General features: G+C 41.2%; 1 protein-coding gene across 5 annotated transcripts in view; it reads left to right on the top strand.

Annotated features, from left to right (window-relative positions):
- The first annotated feature begins 326 nt into the window (after positions 1-326).
- NCAM1 (neural cell adhesion molecule 1) overlaps positions 327-26,103 on the top strand; it is a 152,045-nt gene continuing 126,268 nt past the window's right edge. For 4 of the 5 annotated variants that reach the window (XM_075116500.1, XM_075116497.1, XM_075116496.1 and 1 more), the window contains exon 1: positions 474-558. Coding sequence is in view for 1 of the 5 variants with exons in the window: in XM_075116499.1 (XP_074972600.1) it covers positions 507-558 (52 nt within the window). In the remaining 4 variants the exon portion in view is untranslated. Of the gene's footprint in view, positions 559-26,103 lie in introns of all 5 variants that reach the window. The other variant, XM_075116499.1, reaches the window with a different exon arrangement.

Below are 26,103 nucleotides of genomic sequence, written 5' to 3'. Positions count from 1 at the left end.
CGGCAATAAACTGAGCCCGCAGGGGTCGCCGCCCTGCCCCGACTCCGAGCGCGCAGCGGCCCCGGGCAGCCTCTCGGCGGGCCGGGCACCGGGGAGGGGGACGCCCCCGAGCCGCCTCCGCGATCCGCGCCGCGTTTCGCAGGCGGCCGGGAGCGCCCCTCGGCGCCCCCATGCCCTCTCCGCGCGGGCTGCGCTGTACTACTTGAGGCGGGCGCGGGTGGAAGAACACGGCGGTGCCATCCAGCAACGGCCGCGCGAGGCCGGCGGCGCAGGGATCCGGGCCGCGGTGCTGAGGCCGCCTGTCAGTCAGCGCGGCGGCGGCGGTGGGAGGCGGCGGAGGGCGCAGCCGGCAGAAGGCGGTGCGGGGGGTAGGCGCGGAGCAGGAGCGGGAGCGCGGAGGGAAAAAAAGGAGGAAAAACGAGATATAGGAGAAGCCAGCCGCGTTTCTTCCGAACTGCAGGAAAAGGCTATTTCACGAGCGGCTCCCTCTCCCCCAGCCGGCTGCGATGCTGCTAGCCACCGTGCTGCCCTGGACGTTGTTTTTGCTTGGAGCCGCAGGTACGCCTGGGGCCGGGGCGGGGTGGGGCCGGGACCTGGTGGGGCGAACAATGGGGTCGGGCGGACCCCGCCGCCCTGCCCTGCCGCTTGGCTGGCGGGGGACACGGGCCAAGGTGGGGTCCCCCCGCCCGGCCACGCCCGGTGCGCGTGATGGGGTGGCCGGTTCGTGCACATTGTCCGCTGTCGTGGGGGCCGGAGGGGAAAGATGGCTCGGGCTGCGCGAATTTGACAGGAGAAAGCGGGGAGGGGGGGGGGAAGGAAATAGGTGAGAAGGGTGTGAGCGAGCTTCTGCGCTCCGGTGCTGCTGTCCGCGGGTGCGACTCCCCCCGCCGGAGCCCACCTCCCCCGGGTGGGGGTGTGTGTGTGTGAATCCCAGACAATGGAGATAGGGGAAGAGGAGGCAGAGAGGATGCTACGTGCGCTGTGTTAACGGTGTCGCCGTGCGAGGAGGCGGTGGATTTTTCGTTGCCGCGCCGACTTTATTGTGAATATTGGGGATGCTACTGCGCTACGCGGCGGTGTCCGCCTCCCCCCCGCCCCCGCCCGTCCGCCCTCCTTGTTGCAAGCGGTGCATGTACGGGGCAGAAATTACGGGGAGCGCGGCGGGGGTTCGAGCAGCTGTGGAAAAAAGGATAAAAAAAAAAAAAAAAAAAAAGGCGGCAGGGAGCTCGCGGGGGGCGGGAGGAGTGGGCGGCCCCGAGCGGGAGCGGCCGTTAGCCGCCGGGGTCGCCAACGTCTGTAACGGCCCCGTGGCCCGGCTGCCTGCCTCCCCCGCCCCGGGGGGCGGCGGGTTGGCTGGGGGCGGCGGGTTGGCTGGGTGCGGTTACGGCCGCACCTGTGCTGACACCGCCCCCTCTGCCAGCGAGACCCCGGTCTGCCCCGGCGTGCCGCCTTCCTGGAGCCATCCTTCGGCGATCCTCGTCGGCCCAGACCCCTTGCTCTGCGCTGTGCTCCTCCGCGCTCCCTAGGAAGGGTTCCCCAGAGCCTTCTGCGCCCGCTCTTGGCTGTGTCCGTGTTGCTGCTCTGCCCTGCAGCTTGTCAACCGCTTACCGCCCCCCCGCCCCGCCCTTCTTAGCAACCGTCGTGGCCTAAAGCACCCCCACTGATTGTCTCTGCTGTCGTTACCTCAAAGCTGTCGCTGCCTTCTTGCAGCCCCTTCTCAGCTCATCGTTTCATAACGATTTCCCAGTCGCTGCTGCTGTTATATCGGTAAAGCTTGCTGTCTGTCCAGATCCCTTCTCTCTCGGTGTACCTCCCGTACCTCGTTTTGTGTCCTTGCAGTGTACCCCAATGCACTACTTGTTCCCACCACTGCTATTAGACCTCACTGCACAGCTTTTCACCCCCCGCTTCAGTGCTGTCCTTAACACCCGCAACTCCTCACTGTCTCATTCCCATACTGACGATTCCTTATCTCCTTAAGCAACGACTCCTGCTGTAGCTGTGTCTACTAACATAGTAACAACTGCTGTCAGGTTGTGGCCCAATTCCAGCTCCCGTCATGGCGGACCATTGCCACCAGTGTGCTGAAGTCTGCCCAATCAAGCCACCTGTTTAATATCAGCACAATACCTTTTCTTAATAATACACAGCTCTCCTATGTCATTACTATATAGCTTCTCTTTATTATAATTTAAAAGATACATATATTATTGCTTATTAGAGGGTATATAAAACAAAGAAGGGGCGGGGGGGGATTCTTTCCATTTCCAGCATGGTTCTTCCCTGTAGCCAGCTCTGCATCTGGCTCAGCCACACCCTCCAATCACCATCAGTGCAAACATTCTTGATCTCAACCGTTATGAGATGCCAGGCTACTATCTGTGATTTTATAGCTGTTGCCTCTCTGACGTATTCATAGAGGCTTTCTTAGCTGTGGGAGGGGAGAATAAAGCTTTTTTTTTTTTCAGGGGAAATAGATGGGAGTAAGCAAAGAAAAATTATCTGCATATCATCTGTTGCCCCTCACAAATACCTGTTTATCCAATAATAATAATTATGAATGCGTAGACTGCCTAGAGGGCTGCACAGCTGGAACTGGACTGTTAAATCGGGATAAAATGGAGAAAACAAACGTCAATAAAATATTAAAAAGCTAGAACAAAGCAGCAGCACTGTTTATGGTAAAAGCAGTACCCAGCACATCAGTTATGCTTTCCACGCTAAAGGATGCTTTGGTCTGCTGAAGCCTGTAGCTTCTTTTTTTTGCCAGCTGACCTCACCACAGGCTGTGATAGGGGGAGAAAAGCCTAGGGCTTTGGGCTTTGAAAGCTATGATGTTGAAGGAGATGTCAGTGAAAGAGGGGGGGCAGCTACAATCATGCTAATAACGCAATCCTAATCATAGACTTTTCTGCCAATGAGTGTAAGTGATTGGTTTCTTGTAGAAGATGTCATGGGGTTTTGGGGTGTTGGTTGATTTGTTTGCTTGTTTGTGTGTTTTTTGTGGTTTGTTTTTTTTTTGTTGTTGTTTTTGTGGTTTGTTTGGGTTTTTTGTTTGGTTTTTTGTTTGTTTTTGGTTTGGTTTGGGTTTTGTGTTGGTAACACCATGGGTTTGCCTTGGCTGGCAGGAAAGCAGAACCAATTGATGGGGGAGGAGGAGGGGACACTGCATCTGCTGCTATCAGTCTGCAAGAAACAGAAAAATAGCTTTAGTAACAGACAAAAGCACATTTTGTTTTATTGTTTAAAAGACCACCCTGCATTTTTATTCATTATTTAGCACACCTGGTGATACTGTTTGTATGGAGAACGCACAATTCTAGGTAGGGTTTTTTTGTTGGTTTTCTTCTGTGGTTTTTGAAGCATTGGTTTTGCAAGGCGGTATTGTTCAGCATGATTTGATCTGTTGATAACAATTGTGTTGTATTCTAATGCACAACTTGCAAATACTAAGACAGCTATTATGAACTTCTCAAAATGCCTGTGTAAGCAGACTGGGAGAAGCTGTCTTCTTCGGAAGTGTGTATCATAGCTTTTATGCAGGGAACCATCAGAAAAATTCAAGTAGGGGCCATTAACAGTATTTTTCAGGTGCAGTGAAAAGATGGTGTCTTTGTTGTTGTTCCATTTCTATACCTTCATGAAAATCTGAAATGTGAGATAAAACAAGTAAAGCAACTCAACTGTAAATATTAAAGTTTGAAAACAATCAGGAAACAAAATGGTGTTATTTATCTTCCTACAATAGCTTTCTATAACAGGGAGAATATCTGGGAGTAACTTGGTCGAGGGTGTGTCTATAAAGAGAACTACAGCTCCCAGGCATCTCCACTTTCCTGAGTGGTGTCCTTTGCGCATGTTTTCATAGGACTTGATGTGTTGGTTTTCATCACAACACTGTCAAGTCCTGGAGGGGAAAAAAGAGCCACCAGGCAAATAGACTTAGAGATGTAAAAATCACAGAATCAAATTTGAAGGTCAGATCTGTGCTGGCTCCGGCTTCTTTTGTTTAGGAAAACACATTAACATAGTTTAAAGCCCTTGCTGATGCAAAGGCGTGTAAATTAGGTGGGTTTGGTGGTAGTGCTATTATGCCCTTTCAGTTCATGGTGTTGAAATGCAGCTTCCCTGCTGCAGCTGCTCATTAGGAACGTTGCCTTTTGAAGTTACCTTGAGAGCCAAATGGCAGGCTTTCAGGCCCTTCTGATACATTGCATTTATAAGTGTCTGTGGCAGTCACTACCAAGTACCATAATGTGATTTTTCTGTGGTTTTTAGTTTACAATATAGGTGTCTAAAGGAAGTGGAATAGATGAAAATCAAGGAAAGACTTCAGCTTAAAACAGTCTTTTCACTTACATTTGATTCCCCTATATATGTCTATTATGATGATGAGAAGGCAGATAATTGCTATCCATACAGTAAATTATACCTGCAGCTTCGAGACCTTCCAAGGATAATGAAAGAAAAGCTTGTGTGAAAACACGTTGAGGTCTACAGGGTAGATGATGATGTACGTGAAAATGACAAAGTCTATATGACAGCATCTGTTACGCCATTTTTAGACCTTGTTATGGGCTTTGGCATCTGAGGTTGTCTTTGTTTTATCACAACCAATATATGTATTACAGGTATTGTAGCAAAACCGTTGTTTGGACAAATGTAGAAGAGCAGTAGCCTTAGTCCAGATAACTTCGGATCTTCAGGCAGCTGCTGATGGAGAATCTGATTTTTGGGGAATAGCTAACAATGGAAGGTTTATCCTGCCAAGCAAGTGCCGATTGCTTTAAGATACCAGAGTCCTTCTCTGAAGAAGCAGCAGCTGTGGGGTATGTTCACATAGTACTGTACTTACTAGCTGGGTGAGATATCAAAGTTCTTAAGCCATCACATTTAAAAAGGAAATAATTAGTGTAGATATTTAGTGATAATTTATACCTGTGTATTTGTAGCAGAAACGAGGGAGCCATGTTATGTTTGAAGAAAATAAGATGCGCCTGAAGATTAGTATGTCTCAACTTTCTACTCTGTGCTCAAAATTAGACCACAGATTTAAAAATAAGGAGGAGAAATTTTCAGCTCAAGTCTGTAATTGTTCACTTTTCCTACAGTACAGGTTCTGTGTTTCTTCCCTGTTCAGATAGCGAAGGTACTAAAGGTCTGTAGGACTCCTCACTGTCCACAGAAGTCAGCAGTACACTTGGCATCAGTTGGCGTAAAGCCAGGTCACAGAGGGTCCCAAAACCAGGGAGTGGCAGAAACTGATCCTACAGCTATTTCTGCTAGCATTTTGTAATGGCAGGGATGAAGCCTTGTATCTGTAAATCTGATGCAAAGAAATGAAGCTTAGGCTAGAAACAGTAATGTGATATGTGTTATAGTTGATCCTTTAGCATCCTAGGTCTTACGACAAGACAGATACTGAGGTGTGCAGGGTGTGTTGTGAAAACTGGGAGTTGCCTGATTTAATACCAACTTGGTAGAATGACATGGAAAATAATTTGGAAATCCACCGAAATAGTTAATTTCTTGGAATGGAGAGGCCATTTGATTTATTTTGAGTTAAAACAAATATCCATCACCTTACCAGGTTATTGATTACCAGGACAGAATGCCTATAAAGAAACTCTTGGTTGTTTTAAGTGTTCCATAATCATCAGTCATGTAATGTCCTGAATAAAAATATTTTTGTTTTCTTTGTAGGTAAGTTTTTAAGACTGTTACAACAATTGTGTCTTTGTAAATCGGGATAGGTACTTTTCACAATTTGTTATTGATTTTAAAAGTAAAAGACAGGTTGATTTTTCTTCCAATTGTTTTACTCAGCACTGGTGATGCCACGTTTGGAGTGCTGTGTGCAGTTCTGGGCTCCCCAGTGCAAAATAGAGATATGGACTTACTGGAGCCAATCCAGCGAAGGGCCACAAAGGTGATGAAGGGACTGGAGCATCTTTTGTATGAAGAGAGGCTGAGAAAGTCTGAGACTGTTTAGCCTGGGAAAGAGAAGACTTGAAGGGATCTTAATCAATGTGGATAAACACCTGATAGGAAGGAGTCAAGGAGGAAGCCAGGTTTTCCTCAGTGATGCCCAGTGATAGGACAAGAGGCAACGAGTGGAAGTTGGAATACAGGAAATACCATCCTAACATAAGAAAACAGAACAACAGCCTCTTTTTTTTTTTAATTGTGAGGGTGGTGATTGAATCCTGGAACAGGTTGCCCAGAGAGATTGTGGAGCCTTTAACCATGGAGGCATTCAGAACCCATCGGGACAGACTTCTCGGTAACCTGCTGTAGCTGCCTCCCCATGTTGGACTAGATGATCGCAAGATGTCCCTTACAACCTCAATGACTGTGATTTTAGTCCACCTACTGCTATTAAAATAGTTATAATATACACTTATTTAAATGTTGACTTTTAATTTTTTTTGTTTATATTAGTGATATGTATCAACCTTGAAATCTTTAAGATAAACAAGAATGTTAATTATTGGTTACTGGTTTATGTTTAATAATAATTTACCATGTTGGTTAACTTGGAATGCCTTTCCAAAGAAGTGAAAGGGAGTTTTTAAACCTGTGTGAAAAGATTGGGAAGTATGTGAAACAAAGGGTTAGAATAAGAAGTGAGTCAGTGAACATATGCAGACTACATTTTGAGCTCATTTTGGGCAGAGTATGGTGTGTCGGTACTTGAAACGAGATGTCCTTTCCATAAGGGAGTCCTGGCTGAGTTGTACATAGAAAGTGTAGTTGACCAGGTGATAAATGATGAAAAATAGTGATGAAAATTTTATACAACAGAAATAGAAAATCGGTGTCTCCAAATCTGGGCTTTTCCAGATGTTTCATGTATTATATCTCTTGTCCCAAGAGCAACTTTTTTGAAAAATACTTTAAATGTTACTTGAACTGCAATATATTCATACAGAAGTTTGTTAGTTCTCACTGAAATTCGTTTATAGTATTGTAAACTTCCTTTTTGCGTTAAAAAAAAAACCCTAAAAAGTACACTTTTTTTTTTTTAGTAGTGGATTTTAAATGCAGTCTTTTAACATGAAGATTCATATACATTAGGGATTAAAAAATTTAAATCCAATTTTTCAATGCCTTCATATCTGGGATATTCAAGACTGCATTTAAATGTGATACAAAAGATGAATGGCTGATTGGGTGTTGTTTACACAATATTGGTAAATTGGTCTTAATGTGTGGTATTATTGCATAATCTTATGTTTAAAATAAACACTGGAAATAATGGAATAAACCTCAGACTTTAGAAACACTTGGTGGTGGTTCTTTACATCCTGCTAAAAAGCAGGCTGTGTTTGCATATTAATCACTCTTTCAAAGGAAGTTTGCCTTATTTGCATTGTGCATGCACTGAGGATTCCCATAGTGTGCCTGAGAAGAAAAACGGGGGGGGGGGGGGGGGGGGGGGGAGGGGGGGGAATCGGAATTGTTGTTCTCAAAAGGGTTTTTATTCCATTCAAGTGGAAAGACTGAATGCAGGAGAATTAGGCAGTGTTTTGTGGAAGAACAGTCCCATTTGGTCATCTCATTTCATGTGGAGCAGTCCTGGCTTGTAAGGAGTCTGAACACTGGCAGTAAGGTTAAGAGGGGAGTGACTCATCATTGTATGATGTAATCTACAGGATGCAAGATACTCTCAAATGTACAAATACTCTGGATTATCAGGCAATTAGGAATTAAAATAAAATATTGGTGAAACATTTAGTGTTTGCCTTTTATGAATACAGTGGCCAAAGCTCTAGGCCTTGATACCTTTGGAAAACGTGGAAGATGTAAAGATTTGGGATATTTTCAGGTTGTGTGACTTTTGGAATAACAAGATTTCTTAGGCCTGCATCACTGTTCTGGTAATGTGCCTTCACGTTACTTCAGCTGTCACTTTGGAGCAATGTGGGGTGACATATTAATGAGTCTTGCTACCTTTGTACTCTTTGTGTTCTGGCTGCGAACCTAGGAAAGGTGAGCTTTTCTGTTGCTTTTAAGTTAGTCAACCTTGTATACGCAAGGAAGGTGTCTGGCAGTTTCAGAAAAACTCAAAACTTCTTATTCTGAGATTTTGAATCATGAACTTCAGGGAATGGTAGAGATGTTTCGATGAGTGATAGCTCTGAAGCGATTTTGCTTGGTATCCCAAATGAGAAGATGCACAGATAAAAGGGGTGTGTGTGTGTATATGCACACTCACACGCACATAGTACACTATAGTGGGAATTTTACTTTGAAAGGAGCTGTGGCACAATGAGTGTAACAGTATTGGCCTGCAAATTGAGTCTGTGATTGTGGTGGTTGAATAGCATTATCAACAGCTTCTGTTGTAAGTACAGGTGAAACCTAATCTATTCCTGTGGTGGCATTGTTTCTGCTGAAGGCAATGGAGAAATAAAGACGTCTGTTCAGGGAGAAACTGCAGCTCAGAGAGCTAATATAATCACAGTACTGCCCAAATCTGAAGATGTTATCATATGTTTGTGCTTAATCAATAATACTGAACTCTACTGTTCGCTGAGGTATCTCTTTTCTTTTCCTTATCCTCGCATTATCGACTACTTGGGCATATTTTCTTTCACTGAAATAACTTCATTTTGTTTTGCTAGTAAAGTATCAGATAGTTTCCTTTTAATGTGAAATTCACAAGGTCCGAAGTGAAGTAGTGTAAACCAGAAGGAGTTTTAGAAACGCTTATCCTATGAACTAAAGACAGCAAAAAATTTTGTTCTTTTTATTGTTGCCATCTGTAATATAAAATGATATCTTAGCTGAACAGGGAGTGGTGGGTTTTTTTTTTTGTGAACATGAAGAATTTTTGTGTGGATTTGGTAACACTATTAATGCAAGAAGACAGGAAGAATGTTCTTAATAAGCTTTCACAGCTTATTTTTGTGCTTCAGTGAGAATGGTCGGATTTATGATGTGTGTGTGCAAGTGCTTGTATTCTAAGGTAGAAATGGAGAGACTTTCATAATGTATCAAAGCTTTGCCTATATGTCATTGCAGTAACTACACCTACAGTCAGAAGGAAAAAAACCCCAAACCATCTATGCAATACCCTTTCCATTACTTGGCATGTTTATTTTCTTCATATAGTTACATAAAGCACATTGCACTTGCAGTGTTTAGAGGTTAAGTGTAGTAGCAAATAATATATACCACTAATGTTGATGTTACATTTCCATCTGTGATGCATTCTAATGATAGTTGCCTTAATATTTAGTCACTGAGTTGTTGCACAAGCTGTGGCATTGTTATGATAAAACAATGCACTTATACAGTGTACTCCTGTGTGTACTCTGAAAGCCTTATAAATCACCCTTTTTAAAACTTTCTCTCCAGCTGTGTGTATAAATAACACATCAATGTGCTTAAAACATGAATTTTCTGCAGTTCAGGATCTAGCATGCAAAATGCATGCTCACAGTATTGGCTGATTATATTTTTTTTTAAGAACTTTGTTTTGTGTTTTTGAATATGTTCATATTGAGAGGAACAGTCATCAGACACTTGTGTATACAATTCTAGAAAAATATAGTCAACAGCTGCTTGTCTGAGTAACTTATTGAATTATTATAAGCCTGCGAAATTCAAAAGAACAGACTACTGTAACCATATTCCAGTTCTAGTGTTTTCAAAAGATAATCCTTAGAAGTATAACATGCTTTTAGGGGTTGTGAACAGGCATACAGAATTACTCCATAGTCCCCTAAATCCTTTTGGAGTTTAATCTCTTCATGATCTGTGGATGCAACTTGAAGGCATTCAGCATTTATTATATACTCCCTAGTGGTTGGTATTAGAAAAAAACCCCAGGCATATTGGAATACTATTAAGACAATAAAATGTGTGTAAGTAAGTATTACAGACACTTAGTATGAATCCTACTTAGTTTTTCTCCCTGTTGTCATCACTAGAATTTTGGTTGGTCATTTCTCTGTTCCTCCTATCATGATTGAACTGTAGCTAGATAGATACCTTGTTTCTCATCTGTAAAGCATCTCTAGCTATCTTCAGCTTGCTAGCATTTTTTATGTTCTAGCTTTTGTCTTTCTGCAGCTGGATATGTCTACAGGAAAAAGAAAGTAAATCGTCTCTCAGTTCAGTAGCAATTGCTTGTTTATTATTGTAGGGATTTTGTATCTACAGTTTAAAAGCTGACTGGCTACAGATTTTTTTCGGCCTTGGTCTTTAAGCAGAGTTTTCTTTAAGAGAACTCATTGGCCTGTAATAAGAGGAATGGCATACAGAGTAGAGATTTAATTTAATATGGATTCACTTCCTAGCTTTGCCATTGGTTGGGTTTTTTTGTGGATGGGCTTTGACCAGTCAACTCTAATTTTTCTCCATTTCTCTGTAAAATGAATACTTCATAAAATACTTGATTTGTCCAAGCAAGTTTAGAGTAGTTTGTGCTTTATGGACAAAAATAACGCAAAGAATGAAGTGCTGCAGTGTATGCTTGTGTTTGTACCTGGGAGAAGACTCTAGTTTTCCTCTTCAAGCTACCATGAATGTTAGCTCTGGATTAAGGCTAGGCTGTGAAATGTTTCTGTTTGACAGAATAAAAGTTATTTTGTCTAGGTACTTGAAAACGGGTATTTCTGTTGGTAGGATGCTTTCATGCCTAGCAAAGAGTGGTTTTTGTGGTCAAGCCCTTGTTCAGTTTGTTTTTGCATAGTATCAGCTGTCAGGAGGTAAGTCCTGCACTTAGGCATGTGTGCAAAGCTGTTATCCACATCAGCGATAGTCATACGTAATAGCCAGGAAGGAACCTGTTTCACCTGTTCTGAGATACTGTACTGAGGGGTCATGTCAAGTGGGCACCCTGTCAACATGATTACTGTGGAAGGTTCAGAGTGATTACTTGAGCAAAGATGAATGTAAATCCGCAGACCAGCCACGACTGTGCTTTTCAAATAAGTGGGCATTCCTGTGAGTTGAAATGAGTTGTGGTAATCTTAAACTAAAGGAGGGTAGATTTAGACTGGATGTAAGGAAAAAAAATTGTACTGTGAGGGTGGTGAAATACTGGAACATGTTGCCCAGAGAGGTGGTAGATGCCCCATTCCTGGAAACATTCAAGGTCAGGTTGGACGGGCTCTGAGCCTCTCTGTTGAAGTTGCCCCTGCTCATTGCAGGGGGGTTGGACTAGAGACCTCTAAAGGTGCCTTCCAACCCAAACCTTTCTGTGATTGTTACACCTGCTGAAAAAGCAGGGATTTAATTGAAAGGAAGAAAGTAGCCTGATGAGGAAGCTTGTTTTCCTGCGTAGGACCTGTCTTGGTGCTCACACTCAAATTCATTTGACCTGCTGTTTCCAACAGATTTGCTGTGAGTGGTTAGGAAAAAGTACAGAAAATTTATGTATACAGTGATCTTTTCCTTTGTTAGACACTCTCTTTTAAGCAGTGGTACTGCTAGTATTTAAAATGCTTAGTATGTCAACATTTCATAGTATTTCACTTTTACATTCTTTCCGTTGTAAGAACGAAAATCTGAATATCATCAAGTAATGCACTAAGCAAACTCATACCTGTCTGATTTATTCTTCTACTCGGTCTCTCTGCCAGAAGATAACTTGCAGTGTATTGAATAGGACTCTGTTTTAAAATTATTTTTAAAATATACATTTTCTGAAGCAGTTACATTTCCGTTATTTGGCTAAATAACTGAATATTCAGGTTAAAAAGGTGCTCTTTTTACTTGGTGCAAAAGCTGTTGAAACAATATCTGCAGATGTTTACCTTGTATTTTTCCTGTACTCTGCACATAGTCTCAGGGCAAACATATTTCAAATATTTATCTTTTTATCAATAACAATGCTTTGTGTTTGCTCATACAATAGTAGAAATAAACTTGTTAGATAAAAGCTTGGTTTTGCATTTGCATAATTTTATTGCTAAAATAATAGCTTCTGGTAAATGAGAAATCTCTAAATGGGGTGCTGTTATCATAATACCAATAAATGAAAGCAGTCACTTTCTTTTTAATATGTACACTAAAGTTTCTGATAACCTGTCTCCCTGTTTTAGTTACTGTCTTACTTAAGTAACTTACTGTTACCTTTTGAAAATGTTAATCCCCAAAGAAAAGACTGAATATGCCAGTTACCTATGGATGAAAGTCCTAGTTTTTCTGATTTCAAAACTTATTTTGGTTAAAAGAAACTGTTTGTATATGGAGAACATATGTTTTATGAGAATGGATCTAGGTTTAAATGAAATCACAAACCAAATGTGTACCAAGACGTTGATCTTTTCTTTGCTGTTATCCATCAATTTAAGATTCTGTTTTCTTGTAGCTTTGTAGCTAGCTGCAGTCACTGTGTCGGGTCTAGATAATGATTAGTGCCATAATCAGAAGTTTTTGGGTATTTCTGGTCATTTTTTCTCATGAACATAAACCGTTATGTGCAAACGGAACTTGAGACAAGTTAGTGTGGCATTTGCTATTTTTATTTCGCGTGTTAAGGTGCTGCATTATTTATGTATTTCTACAATGCCTTTTGTGTGCAAATGCAGTTGTGATTATTTATTGGGACATACAGAAGTACCGGCAAGTATTAAAAAAATAATGGTTAAAGATATTTCCTTGTTGGGTGAATGGTTTTATCTTATCTCCTTTTCCTTGAAAATTGCAGTGAGTAGTGGGACCAGAAGAATTTAGTTGAAGTGGTGAGTGAAAGCAATGCTGCTGATTCCCTTGGAATTTAGCACTTTAAATGGATTAGAACTAAAAATACCTCTGCCTGACATTGCATCAGATCCGGAAGCATTTTAAAGTATCTGCATTTACGTGTTTGATGTAAATTTAAAAAGATTTCCCCGTTTGAGCTAAATGATAGCACTGTAAGTATAAGCTCTTTGGGAGTCGGTATTCTTATTGGAACATCTGAATGTTGGACATAATTATAAAATTAACATGTATTTTGCTAAAATGGTAGCCCACAGAACAAGCGTTTCACAAAGAAAATATAATATTTGTTATCTAGAGGATGTATAATTCAGTCCTTAGGTGTGTGGAAACCTTAACAAGATTTAACCTCCTTCTATAACTCTGGGGAGGCGTGGTATCTTTCAGCATCTTGACCATATCTTACTCTTGCACATGTAATCTGTATTGTACTTACTGTTTTGAGGTACTTAGTTCTGCTCTATGTTTGTAGTCTACTGTACCTTTGCAGAATGAGTAAAATTTGAGGACGTGAGAAAAGAATGCATAGCTTACACAAGAAAAAAGAATAGGTGGTTGGTTACATGGCTTCTTATCAGGGAATTACCATTATTTTTGCATTTCTCTGTAAATAATCTTTTATCCTCCTGATTAACTCAAGTGCCAAATAATTCACCCATAGCTCCTATTTTTGTTAAATGATGGTGTGTTAACACTGCGTTATGGCTCAAGATATACTCCTGCTATTTATTGCATTAAACCCAGAAAAGGTATTTTAACAATGGAAAGTGCAATAATCATATTGTGTGCTTATCTAAAAACCTGGAATTTCATTACCACAAATAATGATCTTGGATTTAAACTGTGGTATTTGCTCCCATTTTGTTTGGACTGGGTTCAATTTTTTAGTACTGAGACAGAAAAGCATTTTCATCTTTGGTTGCTAGACAAATGCCAGTTTAATTGCCTTCCATTTTTATAGGTGAGATCTGGTCTTGTTATCTTACAGGATACCGTGGACAGCATATTTAATACCAGATTCCTGTCTAGCTTAAAATAACAGGAATGGGAAGCAACTCTAGTGAAATGGGGGTAGCTTTGATTATGCTGCTGCTTTATATATCATGTTAGACATTGGAAGACTACATCACATCACCTGATTTACTTTTTCCTCATTTGGGACATGGCACTTGCATAGTATAGGATATTTTTGTGCAGCTAGCCTTAGAAATTACATAATTTTTTGAGATGTATTTCTTTTTTAAGAGTCAGTTATTAAGAGGAGTAAGACAAAAGACTTCTCCAAGGCTTTTGATACGGTTACCCACGGCCTCCTTCTGGAGAAATTGATGTGTTACAGCCTAGAGGAGTGGTCTGTGCAGTGGTGGGGAACTGGCTGACAGGCCACACCCAAAGGGTGGTGGTAAATAGCTCTCTTTCAAACTGGCAACCTGTCACTAGTGGAGTCCCCCAGGGATCGATATTGGGCCCAATGTTATTCAACATCTTCATAAGTGATCTGGATAATGGCATCAAGTGAATCCTCGTGAAGTTTGCAGATGACACCAAATTGAGTGGGGAAGTAGACACTCCAGAAGGGAGAGCTGCTCTGCAGGGAGATCTGGATAGGCTGGAAGAGTGGGCCAGCAAGAACCTTATGAAGTTCAACAAGGACAAGTGTAGGGTCACGCACCTGGGAAAACATAATCCAGGAGTGCAGCACAGACTGGGATCCACCTGGCTGGAGAGCAGCTCTGTGGAAAGGGAACTGGGGGTCCTGGTGGACAGAAAGCTCAACATGGGTGGAGTGTGATGCTGTGGCCAAGAAGGCCAACAGGATGCTGGCCTGCATCAAAAAGGGCATCGCCAGCAGAGATAAAGAAGTCAGCATCCCGCTCTACTCAGTGCTTGTCAGGCCACACCTGGAGTGCTGTGTCCAGTTCTGGTCCCCACTATACAAAAAGGATGAGGACAGGCTGGAAGGGGTCCAGAGAGGGGCCACCAAGATGATCAAAGGACTGGGAAGCTGCCATATGAGGATAGGCTGGGAGAGCTGGGTTTGTTCGGCCTTGCGAAAAGGAGGCTCAGAGGGGATCTCATCCCCGTGTACCAGTACTTAAGGGGCAGCTACAAAGATGATGGAGGTTCCCTTTTTACACAGAGTCCCATGGAGAGGACAAGGGGGATGGACACAAGTTGCTCTTGGGGAGATTCCGATTGGACATGAGAGGAAGAATTTTTTTTACAGTGAGGATAGTCACCGTTGGAATAATCTCCCCAGGGAAGGGGTTGACTCGGCCACATTGGACACCTTTAAGATTTGGCTGGACAGGGTGCTGGGCCATCTTGTCTAGGCTGTGCTCTTGCTAGAAAGGTTGGACTAGATGATGCCTGAGGTCCCTTCCAACCTGGGATTCTGTGAAAAGGTATAGATTGGTTTGGGGTTTTCTTCTGCGTTGTATTTCTTTCATGTCCTGTGTGAAGAATACGGGGTAAGGCTGGTCACCTTGCTTTCCTCATGCGTTATGAATGTGGGATAATGATATTTCTTCGTACGCGTTTCAAACCACTTCTGAACATAAGTGTTAACAAAAATAGCACGCAGTGTTACAGTTAGACTTAGCATTCTCAGTCTACTGGGCATGTAGCAGCAATCCTAAATCTTACCAGAAGTAGGGAAGCCCATGTAAATGTTGCTTGAATTAACTCACAGATGGATGGATTAAAGGTAATAGTTTTCACTTTCATATAGCAGATAAATTATCTTGGTGCCCTTGCGGAGGGGCTGAAACAGAAATACATAATCATGCAGTAATAGTAGGCTTTTTTTAGTAAGGTGAAATGATATCACTATGTTAAACCTCCCTATGCATTCTTATTTTCAAAATGTTGGAAAAATAGTTATAAATCGAAGCAATATTTTTTCCAGTATACTGAACATTTCTGTTAATTTTGGCCCATATTTATTGTAACGGCAGAGCTATTAGCTGCATGCTCAATAGCTGTAAAGATGAGTTTCTGCTGATGTTGAAGACATGTATTGGTCTTCATTTGTTGCTTCTGCAGATTTCTAGATATTTAGAAAGACTTAAGTTTGTGTTATACAGATGTATTTGATTGGTCAGCTGTGTCCTCTGCAGGGAAGATCTGTCGAGTTGTTTCTGCTTTCATTTCATTTAGATGTTTATAGAGGCCATAAATTAAAGACAGTGTAGAAAAACACAGGTATGATTTGAAAGCTCTGGTCCAGGTTAACATTTTGAACTCCACTAGGTGGCACTAATTTATTGTTCTGTTGATAAAGTTGCTTTCCCTGGAAAAAACACCAACTGCAGTTCCTGAATTATGGTAGGAGATTTTTACTTTTGGAATAGGAAGCATAAATAAGTTGATGAACAACAGTAACGCTTAGCTATTTATCTGTGTATACATATGTGGTACCCTTCAGGACCCTCTGCTTTTGAAGTAGAGTAATGGACTGGTATTTTGGATGGGATAGTTAAATTATAAGATCATTTTAAAAAATATTTAGACCTGGGAAGATGTATCAGAAGAAATACTTCCCTCATTATTTTAGCATCTTTGCTTAAACACCCTCTTCTGATATTAAAGACAAGAAACTGGTCCAATGGATTTGTCCAGGCAGTGTTTTATGGGCAGCTGGGTTTTCCATAACTGCATCTGGAAACATCTCAGCATCAGAAACTTGGTCTGATGAGGAGAAGGAAAGAGTATTTCTGGTGGATTATGATCATACAAGTACTAGCTTTGGTTAGCATCAAAATGATTTCAGCATGATAGAGCTGAAGGCTATTGGATATGACATGAGCATATTTTATTCCAGCACTAAGGGTAGAAATGGCCATGACAGTTATTTTTTTCAAGTTGATACACAAAAAGTTCTCAACCAAGATTGTCTGAGCCAAGCTCTATGTGCCCTGTACAAAGATGACAGCCTAATCAGAGGAGCTAGACTGGCATGTTCTCTTGCCATCCTTGAAAATCTTACTCTGAGAAGGACATTTGGAGTAGTTTTTGACTCAACTGACTGATTTGGCTTGCTGGGAAGAGATTTCCCTTTGCAGTTGGTAGACTGTATAGCTGGGACAGAGAACTTTGCAAAAGCTGTAGGTGTTCTGCTGATTGCAGTTGTGGCAGGGTAGAAAATTAGCTAGTTAGCTCAGTAGAGCTAGTGCTTGAGGAGGGTATGCAGTAAATTAATATCTCTTGTCTTTTTTTCTGCATTGTTTGTGCCATCGAATACTGCCTTTGATGGCATTGTAAATGCACGAGTCTCTCATGGACCTTGGTTTCAAGCCAGTAGTGGAGATTTTTAGGATGCTATATGAGAAGAACTTTTGAATAAGGCTTTGTTCTAGCAAACAGTGCCTTATTTTCTTCATCTAATCTTATTTTCCATCAAGCTGAGGGGGAGCTATAAGTATTGTTGCAGTTCTGCCTCTGTTGACTTTGAATCCAGAACTGGGGTGTTTTAATCTGTTGCTGCACAAGAGAAATTGAGCTTATTTTAGGATTTTAGTCTGAACTCAGGATCTCTTGCGCTTACAGAGTATGTACAGGTCCATCTCCAGTCTCTCCCTTGATAAAATAAAGGCTATGTATTTCCTCTGTCTTCCTGGCAAGTGATTTGCAAGTAAGTGGTCTTCCAAAGAAAAAAGGCTCCCCTTTTTGCCGTTGACAATATCTGCTTTCTCTCTGGCCTGTATTGGAATGGATGAAGTCTTTCAGGAGAACTTCAAGTCTCAGAGAAGTATAAAATCTAATCATAAATCTCCAGCTATTTATCAGTATTGTAAATGTTGAACGGTTTATATTGTCAGGCTTCTGATCCTTCAGTTGTGCTTGTGGGAGTTGCATGTAGAATTTACAGCAGCTACCCGCTGAACTGTGTATTTCCCGGGGACTTGCTGTACTGTTGGGATTGGTTAGTTTGCACTTCTCCAACAGCTGGTGGCTTTGTCTCCTCCTATCTGGCATGGGCATTTTCCATAGTACTGAAAAATGAGCTTCACAGCTGAAACCCGTTTTCAGGTCCTCTCCAGTCCCAACCAGCTCTTTGCTTGAAGTTATTAGTGAGAGCGGGCAAGGGCAGGTTTAAAACCCAAATGACAAGGCTCTAACTCTTCAAAACCTCTTTCAAGATGTTTGCATGGACAGTGGCTTAATCAGAAATGACACTACAGTGATAGACATGAGGGAATTGAAACACACTTTTGTTTAGTTGGCAATCTGCCTTCAGGCATTCATGTTTTAAGTACCATGCAACCGTTTGATTTATGTGCTGCTATTCTTTGTCTGGTTTAGGGTTTGTTGTTTGTTGTGGGCTTTGTCTGGTTTTCTTTTTTGTTAGTTTGGGATTTTCCCCCCCTCTTAAACTGTATATTCAGTTGTTTGTCTGGCTCCTAATACATAGTTACAGTTATCCTTCACTGGGCAGAGCACGCTGCGATCTGTGTAGACTCTCTCCAGTTAAATTGACAGGGGTTTTTGAAAACCTTTTTTTTCTCTCCCCCCTCCCCGCCCCCCCTTAATTTTTACATGTATTTACGTGCTTTAAGAATTTAACCCTTTGTGAGGAGGGAGTAGGTGATAGGTCAAGGCTTTGAATCTTACGCTTGTGCAAGTGGTTCAGTTGTCATTTTTAGTGTAGCTTTGTTTCAATGATGCAAGGAGTTTCCTATGAATTAAAATGGCATGTAAATAAACACTGTAAAAATCCCATAATACCCGTAGTGTTTTCAGACACTATATAAAAGGTGCGAGCTGATTAAATGTTAATTGTTTGAATCTTATTCAGGCATACCTTACCAAAGAAAGATTGTACAGAATTTGTGAACATATATTACCCTTCTGGGTTATAAGCATTATATTTCCTAGTGACTTTTTTCCACTGCTATTATTTTCTCTTCTTCACAATTTCTATATCTTGTTTGCCACATAGTATTTAGTGATTTGAAGTTTTGATATTACCATTCAAGATACAACTGTATAAATCCTTTGTTAATACCTTTATCATGGCGAGTGTGGCTACAAGTGCTTGGGAATAGCCTTTGTCATCTGAGGCTGATGGGGGATTGCATGCCTGCTGTTCTTTGGACATATCACAAATCTAATTGTAAATCAGCCTAAAAAGGGGAAAGTTACTGAAGCATATCCAGGTCTGTTTGATTTGTTCTGTTGGGATAATCAATCAGGACTGATGATGGAGGTGGGTAGAGGTATGGGGGGAGGGTAGATGATGAGTAAAAGGTCTGTTTTCCAGAACAGAAGGTGGAATAGTAATTTATTATCTGACATTCTTTGAAAACAGATGGAAAATAGTATGCTTATGAATTTGCAAGGGAAAGAATTTTGGTAGCAGGCTTTACATATGTCCTTTCCCCCTTTTTTTTGCCTGCTTAGAAAAACGGAACGGTTAAGTCCTTCCTTGTTATTGGAAGCAAACTTGTATGGTGTTCAGCTGAGTCCTGCTGTTGAGATGGATAGCATGTATAAAAGGTCCATAAACATTCCAACCTGAATATGTTAGACATTGAAAAAGTGTGAATAAAATAAGCATGGCTGAGAAGTACAATGAGTTCTGAGAGTTATACATAATTCTCATAGTACAATTTGGTTATTTTTAAATGTGACACAGGGCAGTAGCAAGTAACTGTACTGGAGATAATTATTTAATGAAGAAAGAGGAGTTGTTGAAAACTAAAATTGCTTACTATTTTTAAAAAATGAACAGTTTAATAAATGGCACATGAATCAGTAGGCGACGTATGTGCCCATTTACAGTAATGGCATATTTGTCTACTGTATTATGGTTTGGTTTTACTTGTTTGTGGGTTGTTTTTGTTTTTTTTTTTCTCCAAGGTGGCTATTAATTTAGACTTGATTCTTGTGTTTCTTTAATTGTTGTATTTTACTTTTGTGTGACAACATTAATGTTTACTGCTTTATGCATTTTTTTCCTTTAGTGAGTGCAGTTGACTGGTAATTCTCATCCTCTGCAAACAAAAAGAAACTGACACCTGGTTTAACGTCGTGTGGTCTGCTACAGCTGCAGTGCAGATGAGAGTATTTCTGCAGTATGAATTTTGTTTCATGTGGCAAGTGAGTGCCCTCTGGGTGTTTGCCTTACACTTTTTGAGCTGTGATCAGGCATTACAGAAGTTCCTAAAGGCCACAAAATATACAGGTTGTATAAGAACAGCATTGTTTATCATTGAAGCTAGTTACTCTGCTTATGTCAGCTAGTGGCTTTTTCTACTTCAGAATTGGGTAAGAGTGTAAAAGCCTTCAGAAGGCAATTTAAAGTGTGGAATCAGACAGATAGGTATTTAACCTAAGTACTCTGAATACTCTGTGAGGGCACCTGTCCCATTCCCCACTGTCTGGGAAGTCTGGGGACCCCTTGGCTCATAGTTTGAGCTGCTGTCTTAGGTGATGTGACGTACGACTTGGTAGAGTGGTCCATTGGAGCATCTCAAAGGATGAAATAACTGCTCACAAGATCATGTAGCTATGGAGGAGGTGGTACCAAGAATCTCCTGGTTCCTGGGCATGTGGAGTTCCATCCAAAATGTGTTTAATGTTGAGATTTCAATTTACAACTCTGGGGGCAACTCAAGTTAATGTTTGTTTGGTTTTGTTTTTTCCTTCTAATTAAAAAAAAATGGTATGAATGTTAACAATAGATGAAGTAGAAAACTCATGTCTTCATGCATTTACAATGCGTTGCCATTTTAATGGAAGGCTTTGATATCAACTACTTGTACTCTGTCATTCTTGTTTATAGTATATTTTCATCATTCAAGTGTTAATTTTAGCCTCTGAAGCTCTGACTTGCTCTTTCCATTTTCTATCATAAGAGATTGCATTTTCTTTTTTCTTCTTATATTTCTTCCTCTTTTGCAGGGAAAGAGCAGAAAAGGGGAAAGATGACAATGCAGTTATTTCCGGTTAAAAGCTAAGCAGGTCCTATATGAGCCTTGTCAAATATAGATTACTGCTTTAGAATTAGAAAATTGTCTTATAAATCATGATGTCATTTCCAATTAATCAAATTCAGGCATAAGCTCATATGCTCCCTTGAGCACTTACCCATTATGAACAGCTGCATCATGTGCTTTGATGTCTTGGAGAGACAAGAGGATCACTGTTCTAACTTCAAACTGCTTTTCCTTGCTGTTTTCTTTGTTTAGTGTTAAGTTTATGGTATTGCATAGGGTGCAAGGGAGAACACTTGATATACATCTTTAGCAGGAAATTGCTCAGAAACATTTAAAGTTCAGTAATATATCAGAATTTTAGCAGAGGTGCCTTTTAAAAGCAGCAGACTTCTAATGCTAACAAATAAATGAGAATGGAAGGGAAAATTGTACTTCTTGAAAAGGTAAAAATCCAACTTAATTCAGAGGAAAGTGTACCTAAGAGGGCAAAAACTTCTAGTATAGGTGGAGAGAGCTGAGAGTTAGGTGTCAGGGAAAGTTCTAATTGGAGTAACGTTGCTTGTGCATAGATAAAATTATTCCCCAAAAGCATAGTGGAATAGAACAGTTTGGTTGGAAGAGACCTACAACAATCATCTAGTCCCAACTGCCTCACCACCTCAGGGATGACTAAAAGTTAAAGCTCCTCTGGAAGCTGTAGAGAGCCACGAGGTTGCCCCTCAGTCTCCTGTTCTTCAAACTAGACAAACCCAAAGTCCTCAGCTGCTTCTCACAAGATGTGCCTTCCAGCCTTTTCACCAGCTTTGTTGCCCTCTTTCTGGACACGTTCAAGGACCTTCACATCCTTCTTAAATTGTGGGGCCCAGAACTGCACACAGTATTCAGGGTGAGGCCGCACGAATGCTGAATAGGGTGGGACAACAGCCTCTTTTGACTGGCTGCTTATACTGTGTTTGATGCACCCAGGATGCAGTTTGCCCGCTCGGCTGCCAGGGCGCACCGCTGACTCCTGTTGAGCCTGCTGCCACCCAGCACCCCCAGATCCCTTTCTGCAGGGATGCTCTCCAGCCACTCCTCACCCAATTTATGCTTGTGCCCAGTGGTATTCCACCCCAGATGCAGAATCCAGCACTTTTTCTTGTAAGTTTCGTGCCATTGATGATTGCCTAATGCTCCAATCTATCTAGATCCCTCTGCGAGGTCTCTCTCTTTTAAATTCAGGCATTTCTATATGGGATTGGATGGTTGTATCTGACTATTAGGTTTCAAGGAAGGTTAAAAATACATTCTTATATTTTCAACAGTAGTATTTTTTTTGAATCATAGTGTGATTCATATTCTCGTAGGGTTTTTGTTTAACTAAATGACAGAACTGACTAAATTCGTGCTTTCATGCATATATGAGATACCACATTTCTCATACCATCTGTTATCAAACTTTGTGAGTTTGTTTTTATCACTTTGCAGCAATTTTAGGAAGAGTAGGGGAAATAGAGCTTGTGATGAAAAGTAAAACTCAAATGGGACTTCAGTGATGCAAAGCAATGTACGCATTTCCTTGTTAGCATAATGATCAGAGAAGGCCAAGTATCTGGTTTGGCTTTTTACTATGTTCATCATTCTCTCACAGAAGATGATTTTGCTCAAATATTATTCCAACAAAAGCTGCAGCTCACTCACTATATATACCCTGTTATTAACCAGTTGTTGGTTTGGTGGTGTGTTTTTTTAAAAAATCGTTTATTGGTGTAATTGCAGCTCATTATCTCTGTTCTGATGAAGTAAAGGATTATGATGTCCCAGGAGGTATTGGCTGATAACAAAATCACCTTGCCTATTAGCTCCGATTCAGAAACAGGCCTCCTGAGTGTGTTTTTTAATGAGTTCACACAGTTGAAAGATACATTGTTCTTTATACAAACAATTACTAGATTGTACTATTTTGGAGCTCTCTGGCTGGACAGGATTTTTGCTTGGTGCAGAAATTTGGTTTGGGCTTTTTCTTCAATAGATATAAAAGGAAAAAATCATCAAAATACATATTTAATTATTTGTGTATTAGTGGTATACAGTGTCCACTTTATTGTTTAATACAGATAATCTTTGAAACAGACTTCTGAAGAAGTACAATCAAAACAAGAATAAACAAGGCTAGGTGTCTTTCCCACAAGAGAAGAAAATGCTTCTCAGCTCAGATACTCTGTCATTTATGAGTCAGTACTGATTTTAGGAATAAGTTTGACTGGACATGAAGTATGCACATATTACTCCAGACTGTAGATCATCTTTGGTTACTGTGGATATTTATAAGTGTGCAGCTGCATTGCATGTTACACTGCATGATTGAAGGCAGAAGCATTGTAAATATAATGTTTGCTATCTATCAGGTTCCTCTTGTAACTGGAAACTCCCTTTTTACATGGAGTCACATGGAGAGGACAAGGGGGAATGGACACAAGTTGCTCTCGGGGAGATTCCGATTGGACATGAGAGGGAAATTTTTCACAGTGAGAACAGTCAAGCATTGGAATAAACTTGGCCACATTGGACACTTTCAAGACTCAGCTGGACAGTCTAGGCACAGTCTTGTCTAGACTGTGCTCTTCCTAAAAAGGTTGGACTAGATGATGCCCGAGGTCCCTTCCAACCTGTGGTTCTGTGAATATATTCTTCTCCACACACTGAGAGACACAAATTCTGGTGGCGCTTTGTTTTGAATACAAATATGCAGCCCTTTTAAAAAGGATGTTTATTTACTTAAGAAATATAGTCAGGAGTTGAATCCTCCATTCCTATACGTGTCAATGGCATGATGTTGTCCAGTGTCTTACCAAGTGATTCTGTAGGCAGGGCTTTATGTAGAGGACAAAGTTACCAGCCTGCTTGCCCTCACCAATGGTTTGCATTCACTGGTATATGACCTCGAAGGCACCTGGAGTCAGATGAGTGGTGGATGTCTTCTGATATACTTGCATTAAGCACAGTTCCTATCAGCTGACTATCGTCCCTACAGCTTTTGTTTCTGTAGAGCCAATTTTGCCTCAGCTGTTTTGGGAGCCTTTTTATCCCCCAAATATTCCACTAGCAAGCTTTGATTTTTATCTTTTCCTGTTACAGATCTTTAGCAGACAAATTCTACCTACAGCTGAGATTCTCTGACCCTACTAACTTAGGCAAGAAATATTTTTCCCCCCTTACTTGATGGCAGCCTAAATGTTTATGCATTAAACAGAAGAATCTGTCCCCACATCTTAAGGCTAGGTGTTAAATTGATTTACACTTCCATGGTTCAAGTTCAGATTTTTATCTGTTCTTTTGTTGGCATCGGTCCTTGTTCCCAGAGAGTTCAAATTGGAATGGTAAGTCTTAGGCAGGAGTAGACTAATCTCAGCCGAGTAGTACTGCTGACATGGGTTGCTCAGATGTAATTTCTTGCTTACATTTCTCATGTACTGTTGTATAAAACAATAGTATATTGAGGAAAAATCGAAACTTTGTCCATGTTAGCAATTTGAATAAAGGAGAGGCCAGGGCTCTGTCATGGGCCTGTGAGTATGATCTGTGTACATACTTGTAGCTGAGATGCAGTGATATTCACATTTTGCTTTGTACGCATACTCTAGTGACTGTTAAGCTGTGAGTGTGAACAGCCTCTGATTTACACTGTAAATATAGAATAGAATATTTTCAAGTGGAAGGCATTTCTTATAAAGTTCAACAAGGACAAGTGTAAGGTCATGCACCTGGGAAAACATAATCCAGGAGCGCAGCACAGACTGGGATCCACCTGGCTGGAGAGCAGCTCTGTGGAAAGGGAACTGGGGGTCCTGGTGGACAGAAAGCTCAACATGGGTGGAGTGTGATGCTGTGGCCAAGAAGGCCAACAGGATGCTGGCCTGCATCAAAAAGGGCATCGCCAGCAGAGATAAAGAAGTCAGCATCCCGCTCTACTCAGTGCTTGTCAGGCCACACCTGGAGTGCTGTGTCCAGTTCTGGTCCCCACTATACAAAAAGGATGAGGACAGGCTGGAAGGGGTCCAGAGAGGGGCCACCAAGATGATCAAAGGACTGGGAAGCTGCCATATGAGGATAGGCTGGGAGAGCTGGGTTTGTTCGGCCTTGCGAAAAGGAGGCTCAGAGGGGATCTCATCCCCGTGTACCAGTACTTAAGGGGCAGCTACAAAGATGATGGAGGTTCCCTTTTTACACAGAGTCCCATGGAGAGGACAAGGGGGATGGACACAAGTTGCTCTTGGGGAGATTCCAACTGGACATGAGAGGAAGAATTTTTTTTACAGTGAGGATAGTCACCGTTGGAATAATCTCCCCAGGGAAGGGGTTGACTCGGCCACATTGGACACCTTTAAGATTTGGCTGGACAGGGTGCTGGGCCATCTTGTCTAGGCTGTGCTCTTGCTAGAAAGGTTGGACTAGATGATGCCTGAGGTCCCTTCCAACCTGGGATTCTGGGATTCTGTGTGATTCTGTTTAAGACTTGCCAGAACTTTAAGACTTGCTCTTTATGTCAGACCTTAAGCAATTTTGTCCTTGGACCTGAAGTCTTAGTCCATATCAGTATTGCACTACTGTAGGACATGAATTGAGGATTGTTGAAGAGGCTTTTGTACTCGCAGGTAAATTGAGATTGCAGAAAAATTCTAGTCCTGAACTCTCCTGCTCCCGAAATACTCCCTTTATGATACTTTAGTGTCTTGTTTTTCCTGTTCTTACAGATAATGTTTTTGTCTTTAGTTTAAACAGAATGCATAACATTAGCTACAGGGTAGCCCTGCGTGCATGATTATGCCTGCTGGAGAGAGTGGCAGCTAGAAAGATAGTACAAAACATCATGAGGTTGCTTTTTAGGAATTCTGTTGCTGAAATCTGGCAAACAATCCCACTCTTTTTGAAAGTGTGGGTCTGGATTTATACAGTGGTGAGTATTGGGGCTTCTCAAATTCTGTTTTCAGACACAGCTCCCTGGCCCCCTATACACCCTTAAACCTTTTGTCTTACTGTTGCCTTAATTCTTGGTTTTCTTCTATTTATACTCTGCCCCCCCCCCCCCCCCCCAAAAAAAAAAAAAAAAAAAAAAGACATTTATTAGGAATTATGAATTATCTCATTTAGATATTTTTGAAATCTGCAGGGAAGAGCAGCCTGGAAGTTTTTCATATTATAGTCCTCATATAATGGATGTGTCAGCATGTGTCCAGATACGTGGGAAATAACTGTATCTATGATTGTCATATCAATTAAGCTTTGGATGTTCTGCTTCATGGACGATGTTATTAGCTGTGCTGAGTCTTTTGTAGAGTGTTTCTAATTGCTTCCAAATCCATTGGCAATCCATTTGTTTAAAGAAAATTATAATTCTGCACAGTATTAGAAATCTTTGTTAATATTTTTATGTATATTGTGTGCATCCTGATATTTTATTTTTTTT

This window comes from Phalacrocorax aristotelis, chromosome 22 (genome assembly GCF_949628215.1).
Source record: "Phalacrocorax aristotelis chromosome 22, bGulAri2.1, whole genome shotgun sequence".
In the NCBI taxonomy this organism is placed as follows: domain Eukaryota; kingdom Metazoa; phylum Chordata; class Aves; order Suliformes; family Phalacrocoracidae; genus Phalacrocorax; species Phalacrocorax aristotelis.
This window is presented reverse-complemented; position numbering and strand designations above follow the sequence as displayed.